General features: G+C 36.5%; 1 protein-coding gene across 1 annotated transcript; it reads right to left on the bottom strand.

Annotated features, from left to right (window-relative positions):
- Positions 1–1,797: 1,797 nt before the first annotated feature.
- Positions 1,798–19,317, bottom strand: LOC140324418 (threonine--tRNA ligase 2, cytoplasmic). The gene is made up of 17 exons (XM_072402293.1): positions 18,401–19,317; positions 17,061–17,184; positions 15,289–15,410; positions 13,497–13,614; positions 13,155–13,219; positions 12,094–12,172; positions 11,335–11,481; positions 10,678–10,776; positions 9,795–9,961; positions 9,122–9,284; positions 7,607–7,744; positions 7,440–7,517; positions 6,599–6,699; positions 5,370–5,474; positions 4,425–4,497; positions 3,014–3,128; positions 1,798–2,060 (listed from the first exon to the last, which is right to left on the bottom strand). Exons 1-17 carry the CDS (start codon positions 18,595–18,597, stop codon positions 1,912–1,914), a joined length of 2,040 nt encoding a protein of 679 aa, XP_072258394.1. The 5' UTR covers positions 18,598–19,317; the 3' UTR covers positions 1,798–1,911.
- Between the last annotated feature and the right edge of the window lie 3,856 nt (positions 19,318–23,173).

Here is a 23,173-nt window from a genome sequence, read left to right as displayed (position 1 = left end):
TGTACAATTTAAAAGATATTTCTAGGTCAACACATGGGATAGGCACATAAGTATTTATTCAAAAAACATGGGATTATTTCAGTTGTTGGAATGGACTGAAACCTCACCAAGGTGCTATATTTCAGCTAAAAGCAGGATTGAAGTTACATCATCTGAACTGGAGGTAAAATTCTTGTGCACTAAAGAACATAGGTCTTCAAAACTGCATTAGGTGGTTATTGACTTTCTATATAATGAACCAAAAACTTTTCAAATCTGTATGAATAAGTTGACATCAAACATGTATATATATAAAAAAAAAAAAAAAAAAAAAGCATACCGTATATACTCGAGTATAAGCCGAGGTACCTATTTTTACCTTGGAAAACTGATGTTACCTTGGAAAAATTGATTGACGAGTATAAACCGAGGGTGGGAAATGCTGCAGCTACTGGCAAGTTTCAATATTCAAAATAAATACCAATAAAATTACATTATTGAGGCATCAGTGGGGTATATGTTATATATATATATATATATATATAGTATATCAATATTACTATATTGATAATATGATCTTTAATAAGAAATGTTATGGTAACAATGATTGCGCAGATTGGTGGGCGATGACATCTGCCTAATATCTGCTACATCACTGCATATATAATCAGAAAAATGAAAGGCTTAATGGAAAATCACTTCATCACTTACTGCATATACTACACTTATCAAAGGAATTGCTTTCTTAAAGGATCAAGAAAATGAATATAAGATTAAATCTTTCTTCTATTAGACAAATACCACTTCTTTGATGGCCCACATATATATAACTTTGCTATCATTTTTTGATTTCAAATTCAACAGTGTGAATCCTAATGCAATATGAAAATACAATGTAAATCCTAACGAAATATGTACTGAGCCCGGATTCAGAGCCTGTACATGGTGCTGTGATGTGTTCGCGGCTTGTGTGGATCCCGCACAAGCCATGCCCCATCCAGTGACGTTAGGGATTCTCTCTGCAGCCAAAGGGACACCAGTCTCGTCGGCGGAGTCCGCATCTCAATCGGGCTGATACCTGACTGGAGTATAGGCCGAGGGTGACTATTTCAGCACATTTTGGGTGCTGAAAAAGTCAGCTTATACTCCAGTATATACAGTATAGAGGTTAACAATACAAAAACATATTTTTAACATATAATTCCCTAACCTAGCCTAGGTTTAGATGTCATCATTGAGCCAGCTTCTTAGTCCAGGAATTAAATGTTAAGTATGGATACTGTATTAAGAAAAAATGGCTCCCTGGAGACAAAGCCAGATGAAGGCCTTGTCAGGGGGAGTACTGTGATATAAAGTTTATACATACTTATATCTGTCCCATTACTTGGCATGTATACAGATAGGAGGGAGGAAAAAAAAACATCTGAGAATCGGTTCATTGAATTACATGTGGCCATAAAGCATAGACAATTCTTACATTGCAAATATTTTGGCTGGTTAACCAGAGTTTGCTTGTATGTATCTCCACTGTATATTTCACTCAAATGAACCCAATCTATGTTCTACTTCAGATACCAGTCCTCCCAGTCCAAGCTCTGAAGTGAAACAAAGCAGAATCTTCAAAGGACTAATTATATATCACGGACTTGCCGAATACAAATATAGTAATTAATCTAGACTGTTTTTTATGTATTTATACATGTAAAATGTTGCTTTTAAGCATGACATTTTAAGACAGCTACAGTTTTTCCTAGATGATCTATTGAAGGAGCAGTAATATTTCCACAAAATTGTTATTAAATATTTGTAGGACCAATATAAATGACCCAAGTTCTGTTTATTGGCAATATATATTATACAGTAATATTAGCAGCAGACATTTGATTCCTTAATGATAGTGGTTTATCCTTGTATTTCCTTGTCATCCAGCCCTCAGAATTCTTCTTCTGCATTCTTACTATGTGACTTCTTCAACTTTGTGAGTTTTTCTATAGCTACAGCTAGAGATACCTCTCCATGCACCTTGTTATCTCTTGTTCGCACATTCACTGCCATGTTTGCCTTCTCTTTCTCTCCAACCACTATAAACAAGAAGAGGTTTGTTAGTTATTGGAACCAAGAAAAAATTACTAAAAAACATTGTTTAAAGCGATTCTAAAAGTTATGGGCAGCCAAAATGGTGTATGGATTGTTTTTTATATTGGAAAAATTACAACCCTTGCTAGGATTTCTGTGTCATCCGAGGTTCTGTTTGTGAGATTTCTCTGTATTTGCTGTCTCCTTACTATATAAATCTAAGCAGAGCACAGATATTGTGGTGCTAGAGGGGATTTCTTTGCCTGGTAAGTCTCTCATAATGTGTTAATTGCCATCTCTGCACATTATGGGTGAGACCTCCTGGGAACTCACAAACTGATGGAGCTTGCAACTGCTTTATGGAATTTCTAGAATAAGAGAATCCTCTTGTGAATGGACTGCATGAACAACTCTAGTTGTATAGTTTATTAAAGAGCTGAATACTGGAAACACAATTTAAGAATAATCTTCTGTTGATCGATTTCCAATTCCCAAAGACAGCAAATGTACATAGTGAAGGCGTCTATATATAGACACCCTAGGAACTGAAGAGTTGAAACCTGAAGATCCACGAACCAACCAACAGTGTGCAATTACAAATGAATAAGTGAAAAATGTGCAACAGGTGAAATATTACATAGCATTATATATTTACCAATTCCCCTCCCATAATTGTTTAGTGTGCTGGGAGCTACCCCACATTAGTACAATACATTTTTCTAAACATTATTTTTGTAAGCAGTATAAAAATGTCCCAATTGTTACTGGATGTAAAAAAAAAAAAGAAGAAAAATACATTTTAAGTTTTTTTCCCCAACAGGTTATGGTATTTTTTTACATTCCTACAGACAAATGTTCTTTCTTACACTGAAACTGATATTGGTGTGTTGATGTGACATGATGTAACTTCTGAGTGATTTAAATATACAAAATGGAAGTTGAAATTATTAAAACTTACCTAAGATAAAATTGTATTGAGCCAGCTGAGCATTTCGTATCTTCTTATTCAATGTACAGCTATGATCCAAATCCACATCAGCCATAAACCCAGCGTAAAAAAACTCATTGCAAACCTGAATGACCGATAAAGAATACAATGAAAAAAACATTGTCATTTTCTGCTTTAACTTTGTCCTCGGTAACCAATGATTATTTCCGTACCAAACTCAGAACTACTTGTCATGATGAGATTGTGTTTAGTCCCTATACACAGAAGCTTTGGTTTCTTACATTTCTATTTTGTTTATAAGAATCACATTTGGCATAAAGCCAACCCCTGGTCCACGGAGAATCACTCAGTAAAGGGCTACAGCAGCAGTCCAAACCTGTGGTCCGCAGCTCTGGCCGGTGCACCCCCCCGCGGGGTTAGGAGAAGGACCCCGCTTGGGGGGCGCATTGGCCAGAACCACAAACCATGTTCCCCGTATGCATTGCAGGCTCGGGGTGGTGGGCGGGTTGTGTCTCTGGTCTGAGCCTGCGATGGGAGAGTGGGCAGGTTCTGGCATCATGACGTCACTCTGGGGGAAGTTTCTTCCCCTTTGAGTGATACACGGCTCCCTGCGCATGCGCAGTCTGGAGTCTGTAAATGTAGTGGTCCGTGACATCCAAAAGGTTGGGAACCAGTGCCATAAAGGACATTTATCAGGCTCTCTTTGTCATTAGCGTTGTTTTATTATCAACTGCTCTATAAAACTTTTAGGCTGCACCACTGGTTCATGAAGCTTTAAACAAGGTAATTATCTTTTTTTCAGTCATGTCACTAATTTTATAAATTGCTCTGGACTGGTCTTGATCTTGGCACTTAGCAAATTAAGACTCTTTTAGCATAAAAAAAGTCTTCATGAACATAAATAGTAAGTGAAGTTTAACATCCATCTCTTGTTGAAGCCCAACAAAAACCCAACATTAAACAAGACAAATTCCTAAATTAATTATGTCTAGTGTTTAAACTATAAATATTACCTTCGGAAGCCATTATTATCCATTTTATAATTGTAATTGGTTGTAGATGTGAACCTATCCATATAACCAGGACCTCCCATGTCTTTTAGTATCTTGTTAAAAGATTATGGTCTGATAATTGTTTATTACCTATGTGCTAACTTCCCAAGTAGAATTTGTGTGTCACATGGTTAGATCTGATTAATTCTCCCACTGTCTTATTTCTGAGAGAAAATTGGATGCAATGCAGTGTAAAAGCACGCTTGGCCTAAAATAATGGTAATCTGGTAATCTGTCCATCTCTTTGTTTCCTTACACCATGTAGATTTACTTCTCAACCTGATTGGTATTAGAATGTGTTTATTTAATTTTGGGTTTAGTTGGGCTTTAAATTTCACGTTGTAGGTCATTTCGTGAATATATAGTACCTGTTGTGCGTAGTCTTCACTGCTCGGTCCCACAGGGACTACCATGACTTGCCGAGGGGAAAGCCAAAAAGGCCTTAGAGAAAAATACACAGAAATACAATTTTAAATTTTAAAAAGGGAAACATAAGATCACTCCACAACCCCAGCCTTGCTATAGTAGAGCAAGATAACCCCAAGCATAATTTAAATGTTGTAAAACTCAATTTCTATTTTTTCTTCACAGTACCTTCAAAAAAAAGCCATTTTTAAAGGATTGCACTTAAAAATTAAAGTACAGATATACATTGGAATGACCTGCATTTAGGAAAGGTAAATGGCACTCCCTATCTGAGAAATGGCATGATTTAGATATAATTACTGCAGTCGACAGTCCCTGCAGCTACAGTTGTTCTTATATGTATTAGTTCTGGCAAGTATATTTTTGGCTGGAAAGTAGACATGGAGCTGAAAGAAACCCCAATACATACATACATAGTAGCGTACCACTTAATTGTTAAGATGACTAGAACCATGGATGGAGCATATGAAGGTAAGTATATCTATTAAATGGCACATCCCTGGCATTTACATTTATCCTTTAAATTTTAGGCAAAATGAGATAAGCAATGACACTCTAAGGTTTTTAAAATGATCTGTGCCCCTATTAAAATGAGAAAAGGGTAGAAAAACAAAAGGGTATGAATATTATCTAGGACTTCCTGTCCCAGTGACAATTGCTTTCCTCATTTTTATCTTGCTATTTCATGCTGCCACTGAGTGGGGAAGTAAGGACTCCAAAGTTGTCCCTCGAAACAATAAAATAAATTACCGGAAGAATTTATTTTCTTCCAGCTCATTCAAAAACCATAAAAAATATTACAAAATTGTCTGCATTTCGGCCATGTCTGGACCTTTGTCAACAACATTGATCAGGCTTGCACTAACTAGCTTGAACATTTTCCTTACCATTTGCCACCATAGTTTTCACAGAGAATTGCAATCATCCGCTCCACAGATCCTAAGATAGCACGATGAATGATAACTGGTCTTTTCTTATCATCACCATCATTGCTACATGAAAAATGTAAATAGAATATGTAAATATAGTGACAAGCAACACAGCTAAAAATATCTCCTTTGTGGCCTAGATGAGTCGTTTTCAATATTTCCAACTAAAAGTAAAGCCGCAGCTTATGATACATTTACATGATCAGTAAATTCAGGCATATAAATAAACAAAAAAAATCTAGGTCTTGCGCTAGTGCCACTCAAAACAGTTACCAGGACAATCTGGCACTCGTCCATGTTGCCTCTACAACACTGCAAAAAAAGCCTGAAAGCTGCATGCCAATGGTTTTGATAATAATTAATTTATTAGTTACAGACAACAGCAACAAAGTCCCCACTATTGACTCTCCGCAACAGCAACTTCACCTGCAAGGTGCTTTTCATAAAGGCCTAAGAATTAACCCACTTACAGGTGAAACACATTGAAGGAATACAGCAAGGACACTCTTGTTTCTGACAATGTGATATCCTTTTATTTGAAGAGCTGTACAACAAAATCATTTTCGAAAATGATAACACAACAAATAATAATAAATGATGGGCAGTAAGCAATTAAAGACAGAGAAAATGATAGTGCTCACCCACATGGGTGGTCAGCAGAGAAAAGCCCCCTACAATGATGACCAGCAGAATGGAGCCCTCCTACATTAGTGGTCAATAAAGGGTCTTCTATGGCAGGGGTCATCAAAATTTTTTGGCCACTAGGCCATTTCAGGGGTGGGCAGGAGCACAACAGGCCAGACTCTCTCGAGTCCCGCCCTAATGGCTCAGCCCCCCACCAGGAACGCCCCCTGGTGTTACCGCCGCCGAGGTAAACAAGGAACATTCCCTCTCCTCCGTATGCATTGCCTCTATGGTAATGATCAGTGCAAGAAGGGCCCCTTACACTGGTGGTGATTAGGTGCTCCTTTACTCTGGTATCCAATAGAGAAGAACCCCTTAGATTGAAAGAAGCCCCCCCCCCCTTATACTGATACACAGTAGGATTTCTTGCAAAAAAAAATACACATTTGATAAAGTATTCATATATACAGAGCTGCATTACTTTTATAACTTTTATTTCTCTAAACATGTCCCTTTAAATTGTGTTTATTGTTAGCTCAAATAAACCAAGAAACAACAATTACCTTACATATGTCAGATTAAACCTGGTTGGTAGTTGAAAATCCAACTGTATGGTAGCACACTGATGGTATCTGCCTATGGCATCTCTTATTTTAATGTCAATCTGCAAACCAGAAACATAAGAAAAGTATTACTTGGAAAGGTCCCACCTCTCACAATACCCTAGATCAGGGGTCTGCAACCTGCGGCTCCGGAGCCGCATGCGGCTCTTCAGCCTCCTTGTTGTGGCTCCCTTCGGCTGCCGCGGGGAGATCTCTGATGGGGGATCCCCTTCCTCCCAAGACACTGCGGAGGAGGGGGATTCACTATCCGGTGTTCTAATGAAAAAAATCTACCAGTGAAATAAATCTACCAGGGGGCGTGTACAAATGGGTGTGTACAATGACATCCCCCTCCTTTGAACCCCAATTCCTCTGGAATGGGGAGATGTACAAAACCAAAAATGTAGGTGCAAGTGGGGGACACCTGTGACTAAAACCCCCTAAAATTTAATTGTTAGGCTATCATCAGAACATAAAGAACTCTGCCCATCAAAAAAATCTACCCTGTTACGTTAGAAGCCTCCAGCTAATGTAACAGGATGATACGTTAGAAGCTGGAGGCTTCTAGGGGCATAGTTCAGTGTTTAATTTATTTCAAAGTAGGCCTACACATGCACACTTGTTGTAACAGGTAAAATTAAAAAAATATTAAAACTTTTAAAAGTTTATAAACTGTGTTATGTTTTGCGGCTCCAGACTATTTTTCTTTAGTGGAAGAGGAGGCAAAATGGCTCTTTTGATAGTAAAGGTTGCTGATCCCTGCCCTAGATGAACCACAAATGTACTTATTAATCATAATTACCTTGGGCCCATAGAAAGCCCCATCCCCTGGGTTGAGTTTCCAAGGTTGTCCAAATTCATTCAGACTGTTCTCCAGTTGCTGTAAATTCAAAGCAAGGATCTGATGTTACTAAAATTGAAAACTGATAAACCCGCATTACTAGTAAATGTAAATTCAGTAATATAGACCTTTTCAGCTTGATTCCACATTTCTATTTCTCCAAGGTAGTTTTCAGGTCTGGTTGAAAGGTGAAGTTGGAAAGTGAAGCCAAACACTTCATATACGGACTGCAGGAACTGCAAACACCCTTTCATCTCCTCCTCAATCTACAAAGTACATGGAATTATCAAAGTATCAACACCAATGACAATTATAAAACCATATAACCCCACTTTTCTCAGTCACATATGAATTCTCTTCGCTTTACTAGAACAGTCATTATGCACGAAGCACCAAATGAATATATGATTTAGGAGTGCACCACCAAGTAATCATTGTAAAGGAATATGAGTCAGAAATGTATTATACATCCTAAAGGATTTGATTTTTGTTGTCAATAGTTCTTAAAGCAGACTTTCAACTAAAATGGAGGGTCTGCTTCGCTGGCTGGGGTCCCCTCCCCAACTTACCTAATATATGTAGGTGAAAAATTAACTAAAGAAAAAAGGTTAGATGACAAGGTGTAAGGAATTTATTATTGTAATATTCTCCTATACAGGTTCATTTCAGACTTATATATAGTAGGTGCTTTGGAGAACAGCGGGAACCCAGCCACCTTAAGCGGACTTCCCACTTTAGTACTTATGTTAATAAGTTATTTTGTTTTCAGTTTTTAAATAAAAACTGGTTTAGGTAAATCCAACAACTAAAATATCACAGAACACTTTAAAGAAATGTAAAAAACTCCAATGTTTTAACATTTTCAGCTTTCATTTAAATAATACCCAGTGATCCTGCCATATTAGTACCCTTTATTGCGCTCCCTGTTGTATGATGACAACCTGTCTCCCATTGTCACTCTGTTAAATGATCTCACAGCAGAGCATACAAGCAGCCAAACTGTGGAACATGGACCTTTAACATGGCACACAGCAGCTGCTGAATTGCATGTATGTACATGAGATATGACTTCAAAGTGGCTGAAGGAGAACATCAGCATGCAAAAAAGGATTAAAAACATTTTACAAAAAAAAAAAAGGAATGGCAATTGTTTATGACACAAAGTATTTAAGCAAACTAAACATCACTCAGTTCAGGTTAATATCTACTTCTATGATTTAAAATCACATACTTGTTTTCATTTTTATTTTTCCTTGTTGCATGTCGGTCGGGGTTTAAAATCTTCATCAGTCCCTTCATGTACATTAACTTATATTCTTGCACAGCAACAATGGCTGCATGGTATTTTTCAATGCTGACAGAACCACACTGTACCTGTGTAAACAGCCACTTGTAGTCTTTTTTTAAAACTCCATGTGTTAGAGTGACAACACAAAAGTGGAAATAGGAGAAACAGTGTGGTAACCCTATACAAACAGTATCAGAACCAGGGACCTAAATGGCAAGATTACCAGTGATTATTTAATGAAATCATCAGATTAAAAAAAAAAATATATATATATATATATATAAAAATAAATACAAAATACAATTTCCTATCATTATACTTTTTACATATTATATCTGGAGGGATTGAATTTTACCTGCTCCATAGTGCAGAATATATGTGCATCATCCTGCTGGAAACGTCGAACTCTGGTCAGCCCACTTAACGCTCCAGATAACTCATTACGATGCAGTACACCAAAATCTGCAAACCTCAAAGGCAATTCTCTCCATGATCGAGGGCGATGGCCAAACATAAGACTGCAACAACGTTAACATTTGTAACTATTATTTGATCATTAAATAAATCCTAATATAAATATGATATATCTAAATGCAAGGGGTTTAAGCACATCAGTTTTGTATAGAAGAACTTGACTGTGATGAAGCAGTACAAGAAACCAATCAGATCATGCGGTGACAAGAAGCATGCTGATAGTAAGAGAAGGTAGAGGGACACAGGGATAAGCTCATCACTATGCTGATTATCTTTCACTGTCCAGTCACAGGCTGGGCTAAGAACAACCTAGGCTCACAGCAATTGTGTTGTGTTAAACGTTGCTGACCTTGAAATTGAGGACATCTTTTGGCAGAAAAAGCACTGCAGGGAAAATTTTGGGACTGAAGATGAATAATGCAGTAACATATGGTTTTATGCATTTAGCTTTCATTTTTAGCCGGTATTTTCTGCTTTAGGTATTTTAACAGACAGAAGGAATATCTTGAAATATAGCAAGTTAAAAGAAAAATATATATATAACACTAATTTACCAATGTCCTGGACAGTTCATTGGCTTAAGGGCAAACGTTTCCTTCTCAACTTCGAATGAGAACATGTTCTCGCTGTAATGTTGCCAGTGACCAGATGCTTCCCACAGCTTGCTGTTGTAGATGTTTGGTGTTGCCACCTCTGTAAAGTTCCTGTTTTGGTATTCTTCCTAAAGACAATGTTGTATTACTCATGTTAAATACAATGCTACGTGTTTACCTAAATGCTTACTGTTGCTGGAATGTACCTTTTAAAACATTTATAACATCATGAATAAATAAATATATACGTTTATATACAAAGTACCAGAACAAAGTACTGAAAACAAGGTGGTGACCCTGTTAATTCCAAGGGTTCAAAAGAGGTACATTGCTAAGTCACATGACAATTACATCTGCTTAGATATTCTGGACACATGACAATAAACTACATGCACTGTACTCAAGATTGTAATTTTATGTTTAAGATTTTCTTTTTAGGCTTGGAAGCTTTGGATGATGTTTTATATATTTTGTGTTATTTTTAGAAATATTTTATTTTACCTTTAATATAGTTTGCATTTTTGCCATTGGCTTTGGAAAGCAGTCTGCAGTGTTGAACCTACAAAATTTTTTAAGCGGGGCGGGAAGAAATTGTAGGTGGGTAATTGCAACTTAGTTTATATCTCTTCAGAGCAGGAATTGAGGGAACAAAGGAGATGTAGTGAGACCCTCGTCCAGGTCATACTATTTGTGTAATCTCTCTTTCAGCTATTTACAGTCAAGGGCATGGGAGAAAACACACATTAAGCCAATTATGCTAATAATTTATACAAATGCTGTATTTTAAGCACACAGCATTAGAAGCCATGAAAGTTGTTCAGGAAGATAGAATTACTTAACTTACCCTGATGAATTCAACTAAAGTGTTATATATGTGAGCTCCTCGAGGCAGGAAAAAACAACTACCGGGACTTAAATCATGGAAAAAGAAGAGTTCCTGGTCCTACAAACAAAGAAAAATAACAAACAGATTAATTAAAGAGAAAAAAATGGAAATAACAGTTTTAAAGCAAGGAGCTGGAACAAAGTGCACAGATTAGAACATTCTGCTTTTATGACTCCAGTCTGCCCACTAGTCATGGGTTAGTCTCTAAATAAAAATCAGGCAGATAACGTGTTTTAAGAATAATATCAGCAATAGCAGGCTCATATTTATTTAAATATTGTTTTCTTTAGCCAAATAAAATGCCAGGAAATAATGGTATATTTTTATATTTAAATGCAATGACATAATTATTGGATATTTTAACAAGTGCATAACACACAAAAATATACAATAAATTTATATAATCTTCTTGGCTTCTCCTAGAAAAGTACTATAAATCTGACTGCTATGCATTATTATAACTTTGTACATCAAGCTCTTATACTTTACTACACTGTAAGCTAATTTATATAACTTATTTGTGGTTCTAAATTTCACATCTAAGGACTAATAAAATCTGATATGTTAAATAATTATGCTAAGATTTTTTTTTATTTGAAAATATGCAATACAAACCTTCCCAATCTTTCTGTGATCTCTGTTCTTGGCCTCTTCCTGGAACTGCTCCCATTGTTTCATCAGCTTATTATCTGGAAATGATATTCCATATATTCTCTGCAACGTTTCCATATCAGCTTTTCCTTCCCAGTATGTGGAAGAATTCTGAAACATAAATCACTGTTTTATAGTAGTTACACCAATGTTACTGTGGTACTGGCATAGCTTTATCGACCAGTAAAATGCCATTTTCTAGTGTCAGTGAGGAAGATAAATTAGAAATAGGCCATCTATGGGGAATAATTCTTTAATGCATTGTAACATAAAAAGATAAAAAAGGATAAAAACATTTTTTTTGTCTTTATCACCACTAGTAAAGTTTATTGGTTTACTTGCACAAAAAAACAGCAGTTTAGTAAGTTGATCAACTAAAAGTCATGGTATCTTTGGATAAGGTGTTGTGATATCCGAAAAACAAAAAGGGGCCAATAAACCATTAGGCAAATAATTTTAAGCAAAACAGGGCACAATTTCTTTTTTTATTATTATTCCTAACAAGCATTATGAACTTATCAACAGCAGATTACTGAACAAAATAAAGACTGTTGATAAATACATTAAAAGAATGTTTCAGTTAGAATTTTCCTTAAAATTACTGCTTCAGTAAGGAGCACATAACTGGCAGATGAAGCAGGTAGACTCCACAATCTGATCTGTTGATATAAAGGGGGGCAATAAACACATGTATAGGTAGTAGATACTTATGTGGCTAATTACCTTGTATATTTTTAGGGCTTTAATCTTTCCTGTATGCCTCACATGGGGCCCTCTGCACAGATCAATCAATGGACCACACCTGGATTGGATAACAGAAACATTTAATTATATTTTCTATCTTTAACACATTAATTATTTACCATTCGTGTACGACTTAGGCTAATATCTTGAACTTAGTCTTAGTAAAGGTTTGTGGACCCCTGACCATGACATCATGACATCTTGGCTCCCCCTTTATAGCTTGGACAGCTGCCACTTTTCTGGGAAGGCTTACCACAAGATTCTGTGGTATGTCAGTAGAAATTTATGACCATTCATCTAAGAGAATATTTGTGAGGTCAGGGTCTGATGTTACACGTGAAACGCTTTCCTCACAATGAGAATTTTAATTAACCCCAACGATGGCAACATGGCTGAGGTCTGGGCTCTGTGCAGCCCAATTAGGTTCCTCCACATCAAAATTCATCAAACGTCTGTAGGGACCTGGCATTGTGCATCTGAATCAAGAATTTGTAGGGGTAGAATACTTTTGGTCATATAGGGCCTGTTTTAAAAAAACTCTTTCTTAGACTGGAGAAGATAGACTATCAAATTAGTGATCCAGCAAACCAGGAATGGATTTCTTAACACTCATTTGCCATCACTTAGCAAAATTGTTCAATCATTAATGAGATCCGTTCCATGTTTTCTGAATCCATCAAGTTCTCCAATGACAGTTTATTTTCTCCAGTCTTGGAGAGCTTTCATAAATCCGGCCCAGTGTAAATAGTGGCAGATACTACCAAGCAAGTGATAACATGTCAGACACAAAGCATTATCAAGAAAGCTTACCTGACAAGCACAACATTCTTTTTTATAACTTTGATTATTTAAACTAATAGTTCATTTAAAAGAAAATGAATTAAGTGTTTAATAGCATACAAATGCAATTAAAAAAATACATAGGTGTCATAGGTCACAAAATACATAGGTGTCAGTTTATGGGATAATGCTGACAGGTAAATCACATATCAGCATGATCTTCATCTCTTAAGAACGTAGGTGAGCAACAGAGAGTTCACCTGTATACGGTTGTTGTTGGGGTGTCAACCTTTTCATTCAAAATGCGGCACTTGAACTTGTTATACTAGAAAAAGAACACAATATAAGATCAGTTAAGCCCGACCTATTACAAAGCTACCTTGTATAAAAGGAGTATGACATATTCAGTTCTTGATTTTAACTACAACACCATTTTAACTGTCATGTCAGGCACCTGTGATAGAGGATACAATATTCCAATCTAGGACATGGTGCAAATAAATGGTAATGAAAGATAATATATGGACAATGCTATTACACATCAATCATAAGCAATTACAGATCAGTAAAGCATTTGTACATAAACAATATGCTTACATTACCTTGAACATTTCTAATAGTAGTTCTTTGCTGACTTCCAGCCTTTCAAAGGGTTGTTTCTCTTTGATGACAGATTTACACATATTTTCTAGGGTAGGAAACTCATTGCTGGATACCACTCTGGAAAGATGAAAACACATTTTACAGCATGCAAGCAGTCACTTAAAACAATATGACATTCTTTTAAACATACTTGTAGTACTTTTCATCAAAATAAACTTTCACCTGGGCTTTAGATGTGTTTTCATTTTCAGAGCACTCTGTACCCCCTAATCCCCGAGTACTCCATGAAATAAATACCCAAATCCTATGGGAAGTTTCCTAAATATATAGCATATGAATAGGCTAGTAGGTGAATAATTTTTTAAATGGTTAAGCTCTGGAATAAAGAGATTTTTGATTTATTTATATTGAGTTTTGTCAATAAAAAAAAAAGTCCATTTGCATGCTATTCATGTTATAAATTCCACTGAGTATCCCTTTCTGCAGATACATAAATTTTCTATCCCAAAGGCTAACTAGCCAAAACTGGCGAATCCATGAATGACAAAAGATGACCGACCACAATGGAAGTGAAGGAAGCAGGGCACAGCAGGGTGCCGCTCACTCATTCTTCCCCTTCCCACTCTATAGAACAGAACCGCGCTGTATGTACAATGCTCGTTTATCCATCTTTGTCTTTTGTCGTTGGAAAGGATGGTGAAAGATCCTTTCCAACAACAATTATTGCACGTGTGTACGCAGCCTAAGGTTTATATGGGCCTAACAAATAATGTTGGCACAGAGAAATGGAGGCAAATATATTTTAATTGGGAACACTATGCAAGTCTTAGTAAAGCACTCAACAGTATAGTCTGCCCAAAACTGACCGCTGATTATACTGGAATAGTAGCCGATATCCACTCTGACTTTTAATTTTGGCAATTGCAACTATGTTATTGTTGCATCTGCTAATGAATGCATTATTAATGGCTCCGGCACAGAACACCTGCATTTTACAAATCCGCTATGTGTTTGTCTAAAGCTACGTACACACTTCCAATTATTATCGTCGGAAAACGAACGACGAACGTTCCTGCACGATATATATGAACGATCGTATAGCACCGATCCTGCACATAGAGGTAACGACACGATCGTTCGTAGATATTGTACACACAATAGATGCGATCGTTTAAGCGATAGAGGAACTATGTGCACGACAGGAAAGTGAACGGACGTTCGTTCATCACGCATGCTCTGAACATGGACGATCAACGAACGACCGTACACACGAACGATGTTCAACGATCGTCGCCCAATCCGATCCGCCGGTCCGGTCGTTCGTTTCCAACAATTTTCCTCGTTCGTCGGCGTCGTTGGTTACTTTTTTACGAACGATTTTTTGCCCAATCGATCGTTCGATTGGAACGATAAAAATTGGAAGTGTGTACGCACCTTTAGAAATCATGGTTATCCTAAGAATATATACCAAACAAATAACCTTTAGTTGATATGATTTATATGAGTATGAAGGATCTGCACAAATAAAATATTTTACAATGACATAATATAGGTATTGAAGTGCTGTTATGGAATCCATTTATAAAGCAGTGAATCTGACATTCTCCAAATAACCCCTAGTCTCCAGCACAGAATATTTGGTGAATGTCAAATTCCCTGCTTTATAAATAGACCGCACTGTTTTTTTTTTTTTTTTAAACACTATATTTGCATTTAGCATCTACTTAGAAAGACAATAAAACTATTGTGACTCTTCAAGGACCAAAGGTCCTACATGTGCATTGACAGTACCTGTCTTCTACGAACATATCATAATAAAAGCCATTTTCAATTGGTGGCCCATAGCATAGACAGCCTCCATAGTAATTCTCCATTGTCTCTCCAAGAATGTGAGCACTGGAATGCCAGTAAACCTGCAGAAAGATACAAGTGAAAGCTCTTAAAAAAATCCAGTGGCCTTCTCATTATGTATGAGCTACATAGTCTGCCACAAACAGATTTACAGACTAGAGAAAAACAAAAACAAAAAATATACAAGGATAAAAAAACAAAAATGTAAGAAATGGCAAAGTATTTGAAGGGTACTTTTCTAATGAGAATGCAGAGAAGAAGCTGCAAATTGAAAAAAAAGAACCATATACATGGACACATAGGAGTAGTGGGAGGTAAAGCAGAACTAAACTGAAAACAAAAAAATGACACCTGCAGGTCCTTCAATTTTCGCTGGTCCTTCCACGCGTCTTCATTAAATTCCTCTTTGTCCCGGAGCTAAGGAAGCACCGGGCGCCGCCATCTTCATTTGAGTTTAGGTATGCTTTAAACTCCCCAGCGGTAAGTCTCAGTGTGACCTGGGCCTGCTGAAAGCGGGGTAGTTAAAAAAAAAAAAGTAAAAAATAACTACTTACCAGGTCCCATCGGCGTCCTCCAGGGTCCTGCCATCTTCTGGTCATGTCCTCGATCTGTCGTCCGGCGAGTGTGCTGACGTTCTCTGGGAGTTCCTGGTGATGTCGGTGCGTACAGCCATCGCTAGGGGTGCGGCGGGAATTTCAAATTATTTTGTATTGCATTCAATACAAAAATAACTTTATTGAATGCAATACACTAGATTTATATGTCTAAAAGCGGTACATTATCTTTCATGAAAATGTATTTTACAGTATAATATAATAGTAGGAGTATAATAAAGTTCGAAACACAAAATCATGTCAAAGTTTATTATTAAATTCATCTTGTTTTTAATTTATTTAATTTATTATTTTGACATGATTTTGTGTTTCAAACTTTATTGTACTCATACTATTATATTATACTGTAAAATAAATTTTCATGAAAGATAATGTACCACTTTTAGACATATAAACCCGGACAGAAATGAACTGCCCAGTAGGTTAAGGGAACCAATTTGTAAACTTCAGGCTTTTACAACACAAGGAAAAAAGAAACATGAAACAGGAGTCTAAAGCTCTATCTGCTGGTTAGATGTATGAATGCATAACACGCAATATTTATATTTATTGAACTATAAAAAATGTATTTAAATGTGTTTTTAGTTGTACTTTTAGACCTGATTTTACAATTTATCTATGTTCCACATAATGAGACCATTCAACTGCACAAGTTTATCTGATAAATAGATCATTCTCCAGTTTACAAAACCATTCAAAATTAGTAGCCGATAGACTTGTCTTTTCATAGACCAGAACACACTGTGGTATTCCTCACTGTGCTTGGTTCGAGTAAGTTTATTACTAAGGGGCCCATCTATAAAGGGACAAACAGGTTAACCAGGTTTCATCGTGATCACCTCTTTTTTAACGAAGGCTCCATTAGCATTTACACACACATATTTTACTGACATTCCATAGCAAACTGAATTTGGATTGCTTGCAAAAAGCTAAATTCTGCACTCTGTATTCCAAGCATAAAAGTTATAAACTTGGCTGTACAACCTCAAGCAAACAAACAATCTTATATACATGTTACTTGCATTTTATGTCTGATAAACATAAATAAAAACTGTTTGAGTGTAAGGTATAATTACTTCCCACAGCTATTTCACTTACAGCTTGAGCTTCTTCATTGTCAAATGTCAGCAGTTCTAACGTGCAGTCTCCCTCCAGAGGACGGTCAAGGTCCCACAGTTCATTATTCACTTTGGCAATGACGGTGTTTTCTGCCAAACTATGACTAGGAGTGAAGAAAAAAAAAAAAAAAAACGCATGAAAATCAAAAAGATCAAATAACTACGATGTTGACCAGATTTACTTTTGTTTACCAAAACAACACACAATTCACAAATAATTATTTGGATATCCTTTTTTTATCATCACACAACCTATAAATCCCCCTAAACTTAACACTAAACATATTCAAAGCCTTAAGTTTACCTTAAATGTGTGACCGTAAAGTTAAACCTTAAAAATACCCCCACCCCTACAACACTAACCATAATCTCAACACACCAATTTTTATAATAAGCCATGTCACTCCCCACAATATCAACCCTTGGCTTAACACTTAAAAATAACCCTCTAACCCCATATGGCTAAGTGCAGTCAACCAGATCTGGTCAAGCAGTGAGGAGGTATTATTGAATTCATACGTGTTTGCTGAATAGTGTAGTAAGTGGGGTGTTCTTTTTGCCACATATCTTTCCCCATCTCTTAGATTGTTAGCTCTTTTGGGCAGAGTCCTCTCCTCCTCCTGTGTCATTGTTTGTATCTGTCTGTCATTTACAACGCGTATTTAATGTACTGCGCTGTGTAATATAGGTTATTATTATAAATTATTATTATTATTAATAATAATAATAATAATAATAATATGGCTCAATAACACTCCAGTGGGTAATGCAAGCATTCCCATTCAAGTCTAAGGAAATGGTTCAGCTTCAAACTTTTCTGATAAGCCACATGAAACATCTGAAAAAATGCAACCTTATCTTTGTGATGATTGAATGATAGTTGACAGTGGTAAAGTGCAGCAGCAGTTTTATTGCTTTATTATAGCCTAACTGTACTCCCCCCCAACCTAACCTTAACTTAGTTATCCCCTAAAGCAACTAGGCCAAACCTTACAATATTTTGTATAGTTTAGATTTAAATACTGAAAAGCCAGTGGCATTTTTACTCACATAAAAGTGAGATCTATACAATGCTTTGTTTTCCAAATATTGTATTTGAAGTCATTATAAACATTATTGGTATTGTATAAAGACCAAATGCCAACATGCTTGTAGTACACAATGTGGCTGGTTGTTGCCTGGACTTTAAGCAAACTATAGCATAGTATATTATATTAGAATTCTCTCTCTGCATTGTAAGTGAAAAAAGTATAATTGTGTTAAGGTATAAAATAAAAATAGTGTTAAATGGTATGTATGCAGGATTATTATTTTATTTACCTGATTCCCGTAGCTACTTTATAAGGTGTTGTTCTCCAAGATTCCCCATCGATCACTTTTCCATCAGGTAGTGTTATCTTTATGGCTTTGCTTTGGTTTGCAACCCGCTCAGCAAGTAAGGCATCATGTTCCTTTTTCAAGGTATTATAAAGTTGTAGTCTGTCCTTTATAAATAGTGGAGCTGGACAAGCCTGCATATAAAAGATCACTGATCAATGTTCATATTTAATATCCAAAACTGACCTGATAACGTTATGATGCCCCTATAACCCTCTCATTACCTAGCTTACTACTTTCTTACTTCTCAACTCTACTGAGAAGCCATCATCCGCTAACTGTTCCCTGTTCAAATCAAACAAACTGGATGTGCAAGGTCAGTTACCACCTAACATTGGGTCTTTAATGGGTCAATTTTCCAATTATGGGTGAAAAAACAGGGGACATATGCATAAACAAAAAATAAAAACATAGATTTTCATCCAAAAATTACCATGCAACACCTTGCTTTTTGTCTTGCATTTTCCCTATACAGGTAGTCATACAAGATAGGGACTGTTCTTAAGTTGAATTTGTATGTAAGTGTAAACAGGTATAATATTTTAATAAATGCAATTAGGACAGATGTTTGTCTCAGCATATTATTAGGCAGCATGGTGTCAGTTACTGTATACAATCCTCACTGTGAGCTAATCACAAACAAAGCAAAAAAAACAACAACAAAACTTTATGAAGCCTACATATTCACTAACTTCTGGAGCAAGCTGTGCTTTAATATTCAAAAAGAAAAAACTGCAGAGTTTGTCTTGGTCATTAAAGAGTTACAAGGGGCTGCAGAAAGAGCTCAGTTTCAGCTATGTTTAGCAAAAGGGTTTTTCCCCCCCTCCCCCTGCACACACTAGCAGGGAACCCCAGGTTCCAATCTAGGAGTCATCTGTGGGTCATGTCGGATGTCCTTAAGGGGACTACCTGTATATAAAAGCATGATTTCCAATTTTATTATTAATGCCAATTTTGCATTTACATGTCCTGTTGGCTACCTGACAGACATGTTAATAGACTGTGTTTGCCACTTGGAAAGTGAACAATGCCACAGGCCACAGAGGTGATCAGTGATTCTATCAAACATCCTGATCAGAAAGTGAGGAACAGTTACTGAATTCATTCACTGAAAGTCAATGAAGCTTCTAATCACCGATGTAAAAGTATTACGTGGTATTAAGTACTACGTTAGTATTAAGTGGCAACAGGTTTCTAAAAGTGGAAAACAGAAATAATTTATAACCTTTTTTAAACCGGTCTCCAAGATTGTGTAACAACATGCGTGTTTGATCCAGTTTCCGTCTTTTTTTTATTTTGGAAATCTGTTATGAAAGATCCTTTCCATCGGCAAATATTGCACGTGTGTACGTAGCCTAAAGTAGGTTTGCCGTCAATAAGCCTCAAGGTTATTTACACATTTATTTAGATTACTGCTTACCTACATACAGGTTTGATGGCAACTGGCCAATGCACAATAGCTGGTGGCTTGGCAGTATAATAAAGAAACCCTTCAGCTAATGAAGTTTAAAGCAGATGCTTGCAATTATTTATAAAGTGAACTTGTAGCTAAATTAAATAAACAAAGATGTTTACATGCAAAAAAAAAAAAACTTGTTACAAGTTTGAATTTAAATATGAATGCTTGGCAATTATTATTTCAGTTTTTTTCATGCTCACTATTTTGAGATGTTCCTCATCCCAATAAATGTAATGTGTAGTCACTAAAGGTCTTGGTGGCTCAGTGCTAATCATACCGATAACAGTATCACAAATATTGACATAACAGATTGGCCGCAAAGGGAGTTAACTGCTTTCAAAATCACCTTCTTCCACAATTATTACTGTATAACACAGACCTTGCTTCACAGACACGCTGTCTTGGTGTCACCTTTGACCCTGCAGTCTCCTTTACTCCCCACATACAGAACATTTCTAGTTCCTGAACTTCTACCTGTACGTGCTCAAATTTTGCCCCTTTCTATACCCAGAGACCACCAAACTCATAATACACACCATCATTTACTCTGGCCTTGACTACTGCAACATTTCTTTACCTGGTATTCTCTCAACTACACTCTTGTCTTTAGAACCTATCATGAATGCCCAAGCTAGACTTATCTATCCTCAAACTCTTCATCGCTGGCTTCTCTCTGGGAATGTCTCTCCAATTGCTTCCATTTTACCTTAACATTTAAGCTATTGTGCTTAAGACTTTTAAACTACTCTACTGCTCCTGTGCCACTTACATTTCCAGCCTGATACCCCCCTAACCACATTCACTGCTCCCCCAATGACCTACTAAAAGCTTCTTTATTTTATAACCTCTTTTCATGCATTGCTCTGAGACTTCTCTAGGACTGCAATTACTTGAATTCCCTCCCTTATCTCATTAGGGTTGTTCCTATCTTTAACACATGCAAACTCCTCAAAACCCACATTTGCATACATGCCTACCCATCTTACTCCTTGTATGCTATGCTCCCTGACCTCCTAGATTGTCAGCTCAATTGAGCAAAGTTCTCTTCTCCTGTTGTGTCATAATTGTGTATTTGGAGCCTATATCTACTGCGCTGCATTGTATTTTAACTTTTTCTTTTTTGTAAAGATGAGTTGTTTTGAAACAGGGTCTCTTTAAATATAGAACTAAATATTTAATTTTTCTGCAGGTGAAAATTGGCATGTCAGTAAATATTAACATTACATAGACCTTTTACAAAGTAAAAAACGTTTTCCCTTATAACATAGAATAACATATCTTCTTAACCTGGGTCATAAGTATGACTACAGCTCACAGGGCTATGTACAGTGATTTCAGTTTACTGCCATTACGCAAATTTACACAACTATTACCCAATTACATTGTATTTTACATGTCATTAAACTGTACTACACCACAAACCGCATTGGTGAGCCAATAAAAGAAAACAAAAAATAGCACAGACAATTTTTTCATAGGTGTTTATTTTTGTGACGTATAGCTGCATAAAAACACAAACTTAAACAGTTTGTTATTATATAATAATTAGGAGAAGGGTTCAGCCATTATGTATCCCATACACAAAGAAAACATGCATGTGTTGATAAAAGCTATTGTAAGACCACTATAGAAAGGCTAAGGGTGCAAACACATGTTCAATTTTTGTTGCTGTAAATGATTTTTCATAATTGTTTCAAGCAACAAATGAACAAATGAGTGCTCTACACATGAGTGCCATTCTGTTCTATGGAGAGGGGAGAACGAGTGGCACCCCACTGTACTTTTCTCTAATTGACTTTTACAGCGGTTGTTCATGGATATGAACGATGTCGGGTGACCACTGTACACATATTAGATTCTCGCCCAAGCATTCATTTCGGGCATTATTATCTGATATGTGTACATAGCCTTACACTCTAGGGAATATAGATTGGAGGAATGTAAACTGCAGGTTACAGTAACAATGTAAGCAATGATAAGCTCTTGTGAAATGTGCAATTACATGAGAAATACAAAGGTCAAAGGAAATAAATAAGCACAGGTGAATAGGTTGGTTTAGGTAAATTATTGCTATTTCTTTAAACACACCTTAAACAAGACATACACTAGGGAATTTGGTGGCCTTTATTCAGCCAACCCCTCATTTGGTGGTTTTCAATATCATAATGATCCAATATGGGATAGAAACCATTGAAAACCACATTTGATGTTAATCAAAATAGCATTTTCAATGTTTTTATTAATTATTTTGACACCTTATAGTAGGAAATATTAGTGTTTGAAAGCAGACTAAAAGAATCAAAATGACCAAGTGTTTGGTATGCATAAGTCTTAGCAATATAACAACAAGCCTTTGCTAGTCACACTGTAAGCAATGTACACGTCTATTTTGTACAACAGATCTTCTAGCAAGTGTGACATATGTTATATATGGTTATAATGTCTACTTCACATATCCTGATTTATAAAAGTTGTGATGGTCTAAAATCTTAAAACAAGACACACACTCTTACCTCCAAGCATTTATAATGTTACCCCTACCTTAAGAGGAAAAATGACCTTCCATGACCTGTGTGCTGCATCACAATATTCCCGCTGATGAACAAGTTGAAGGAAACTTGGCTGCCCATTAGTTGAGTTCGATGTAGCTTGTGCTGCGTGGTGACATTTTTGTGTTCTCAGATCCTGTTCACTTCTCAGTCTTCTCTGTTTCAATCATTGCGCAGAAGAGCAAAAAACAAAGAGCATTTTTAATTACTTTCTAACATTTTTAATTAATGAGCTTTAAAACAAGCCCCCACTGGCTAGTTGCTTCCAGCTCAGCAGAAACACCAAGGTGTCCAAGTGGACTCTTTCAGAAGCTCAGTATGCACCCCCGTCAGAGCTCCTGCTCCGTGTTTACAAGTATGAAAGGCTGACGAGTTCATTTCTTAGAGTAGATGCTAAAAGTGTTTACTTGGATCACTTCAGTCTTTTTGCTAAGGAATAGCTTCACAGTGCCTGCAGCTACAGAGGATGCCTTTTTTTAAACATATTTACTTGTGAAGTTTTGATTATTTACTTGTGATGTGAAGTTTTGATTATAATTACACTTTGAGGATCTGTAGACTAGGCTACATAAAACACAAGATACTAGTTCAAAACAAAGTGGGGTTTAAACCTCTGTATCGACACCCTGTAAAATTAAATGAATCTAGGTCTATTCCCCCCCCCCTCATTTTTTCAAGCTGCCCAACCGCACAGCTTAGAGAGCTCAG

Source organism: Pyxicephalus adspersus, chromosome 2, assembly GCF_032062135.1.
Source record: "Pyxicephalus adspersus chromosome 2, UCB_Pads_2.0, whole genome shotgun sequence".
NCBI classification, from domain to species: Eukaryota; Metazoa; Chordata; class Amphibia; order Anura; family Pyxicephalidae; genus Pyxicephalus; species Pyxicephalus adspersus.
This window is presented reverse-complemented; position numbering and strand designations above follow the sequence as displayed.

What these genes read in the sequence shown, in the direction of transcription:
- LOC140324418 (XM_072402293.1), bottom strand. Translation starts at nt 18,597, where the DNA reads ATGCAGGCTTGTCCAGCTCCACTATTTATAAAGGACAGACTACAACTT. An exon ending in TATTCTGCACTATGGAGCAG is followed by an intron (nt 7,745 to 9,121) that starts GTAAAATTCAAT and finishes TGTACTTTGTAG; the next exon opens with ATTGAGGAGGAGATGAAAGG. An exon ending in GGGCTTTCTATGGGCCCAAG is followed by an intron (nt 6,700 to 7,439) that starts GTAATTATGATT and finishes TCTGGTTTGCAG; the next exon opens with ATTGACATTAAAATAAGAGA.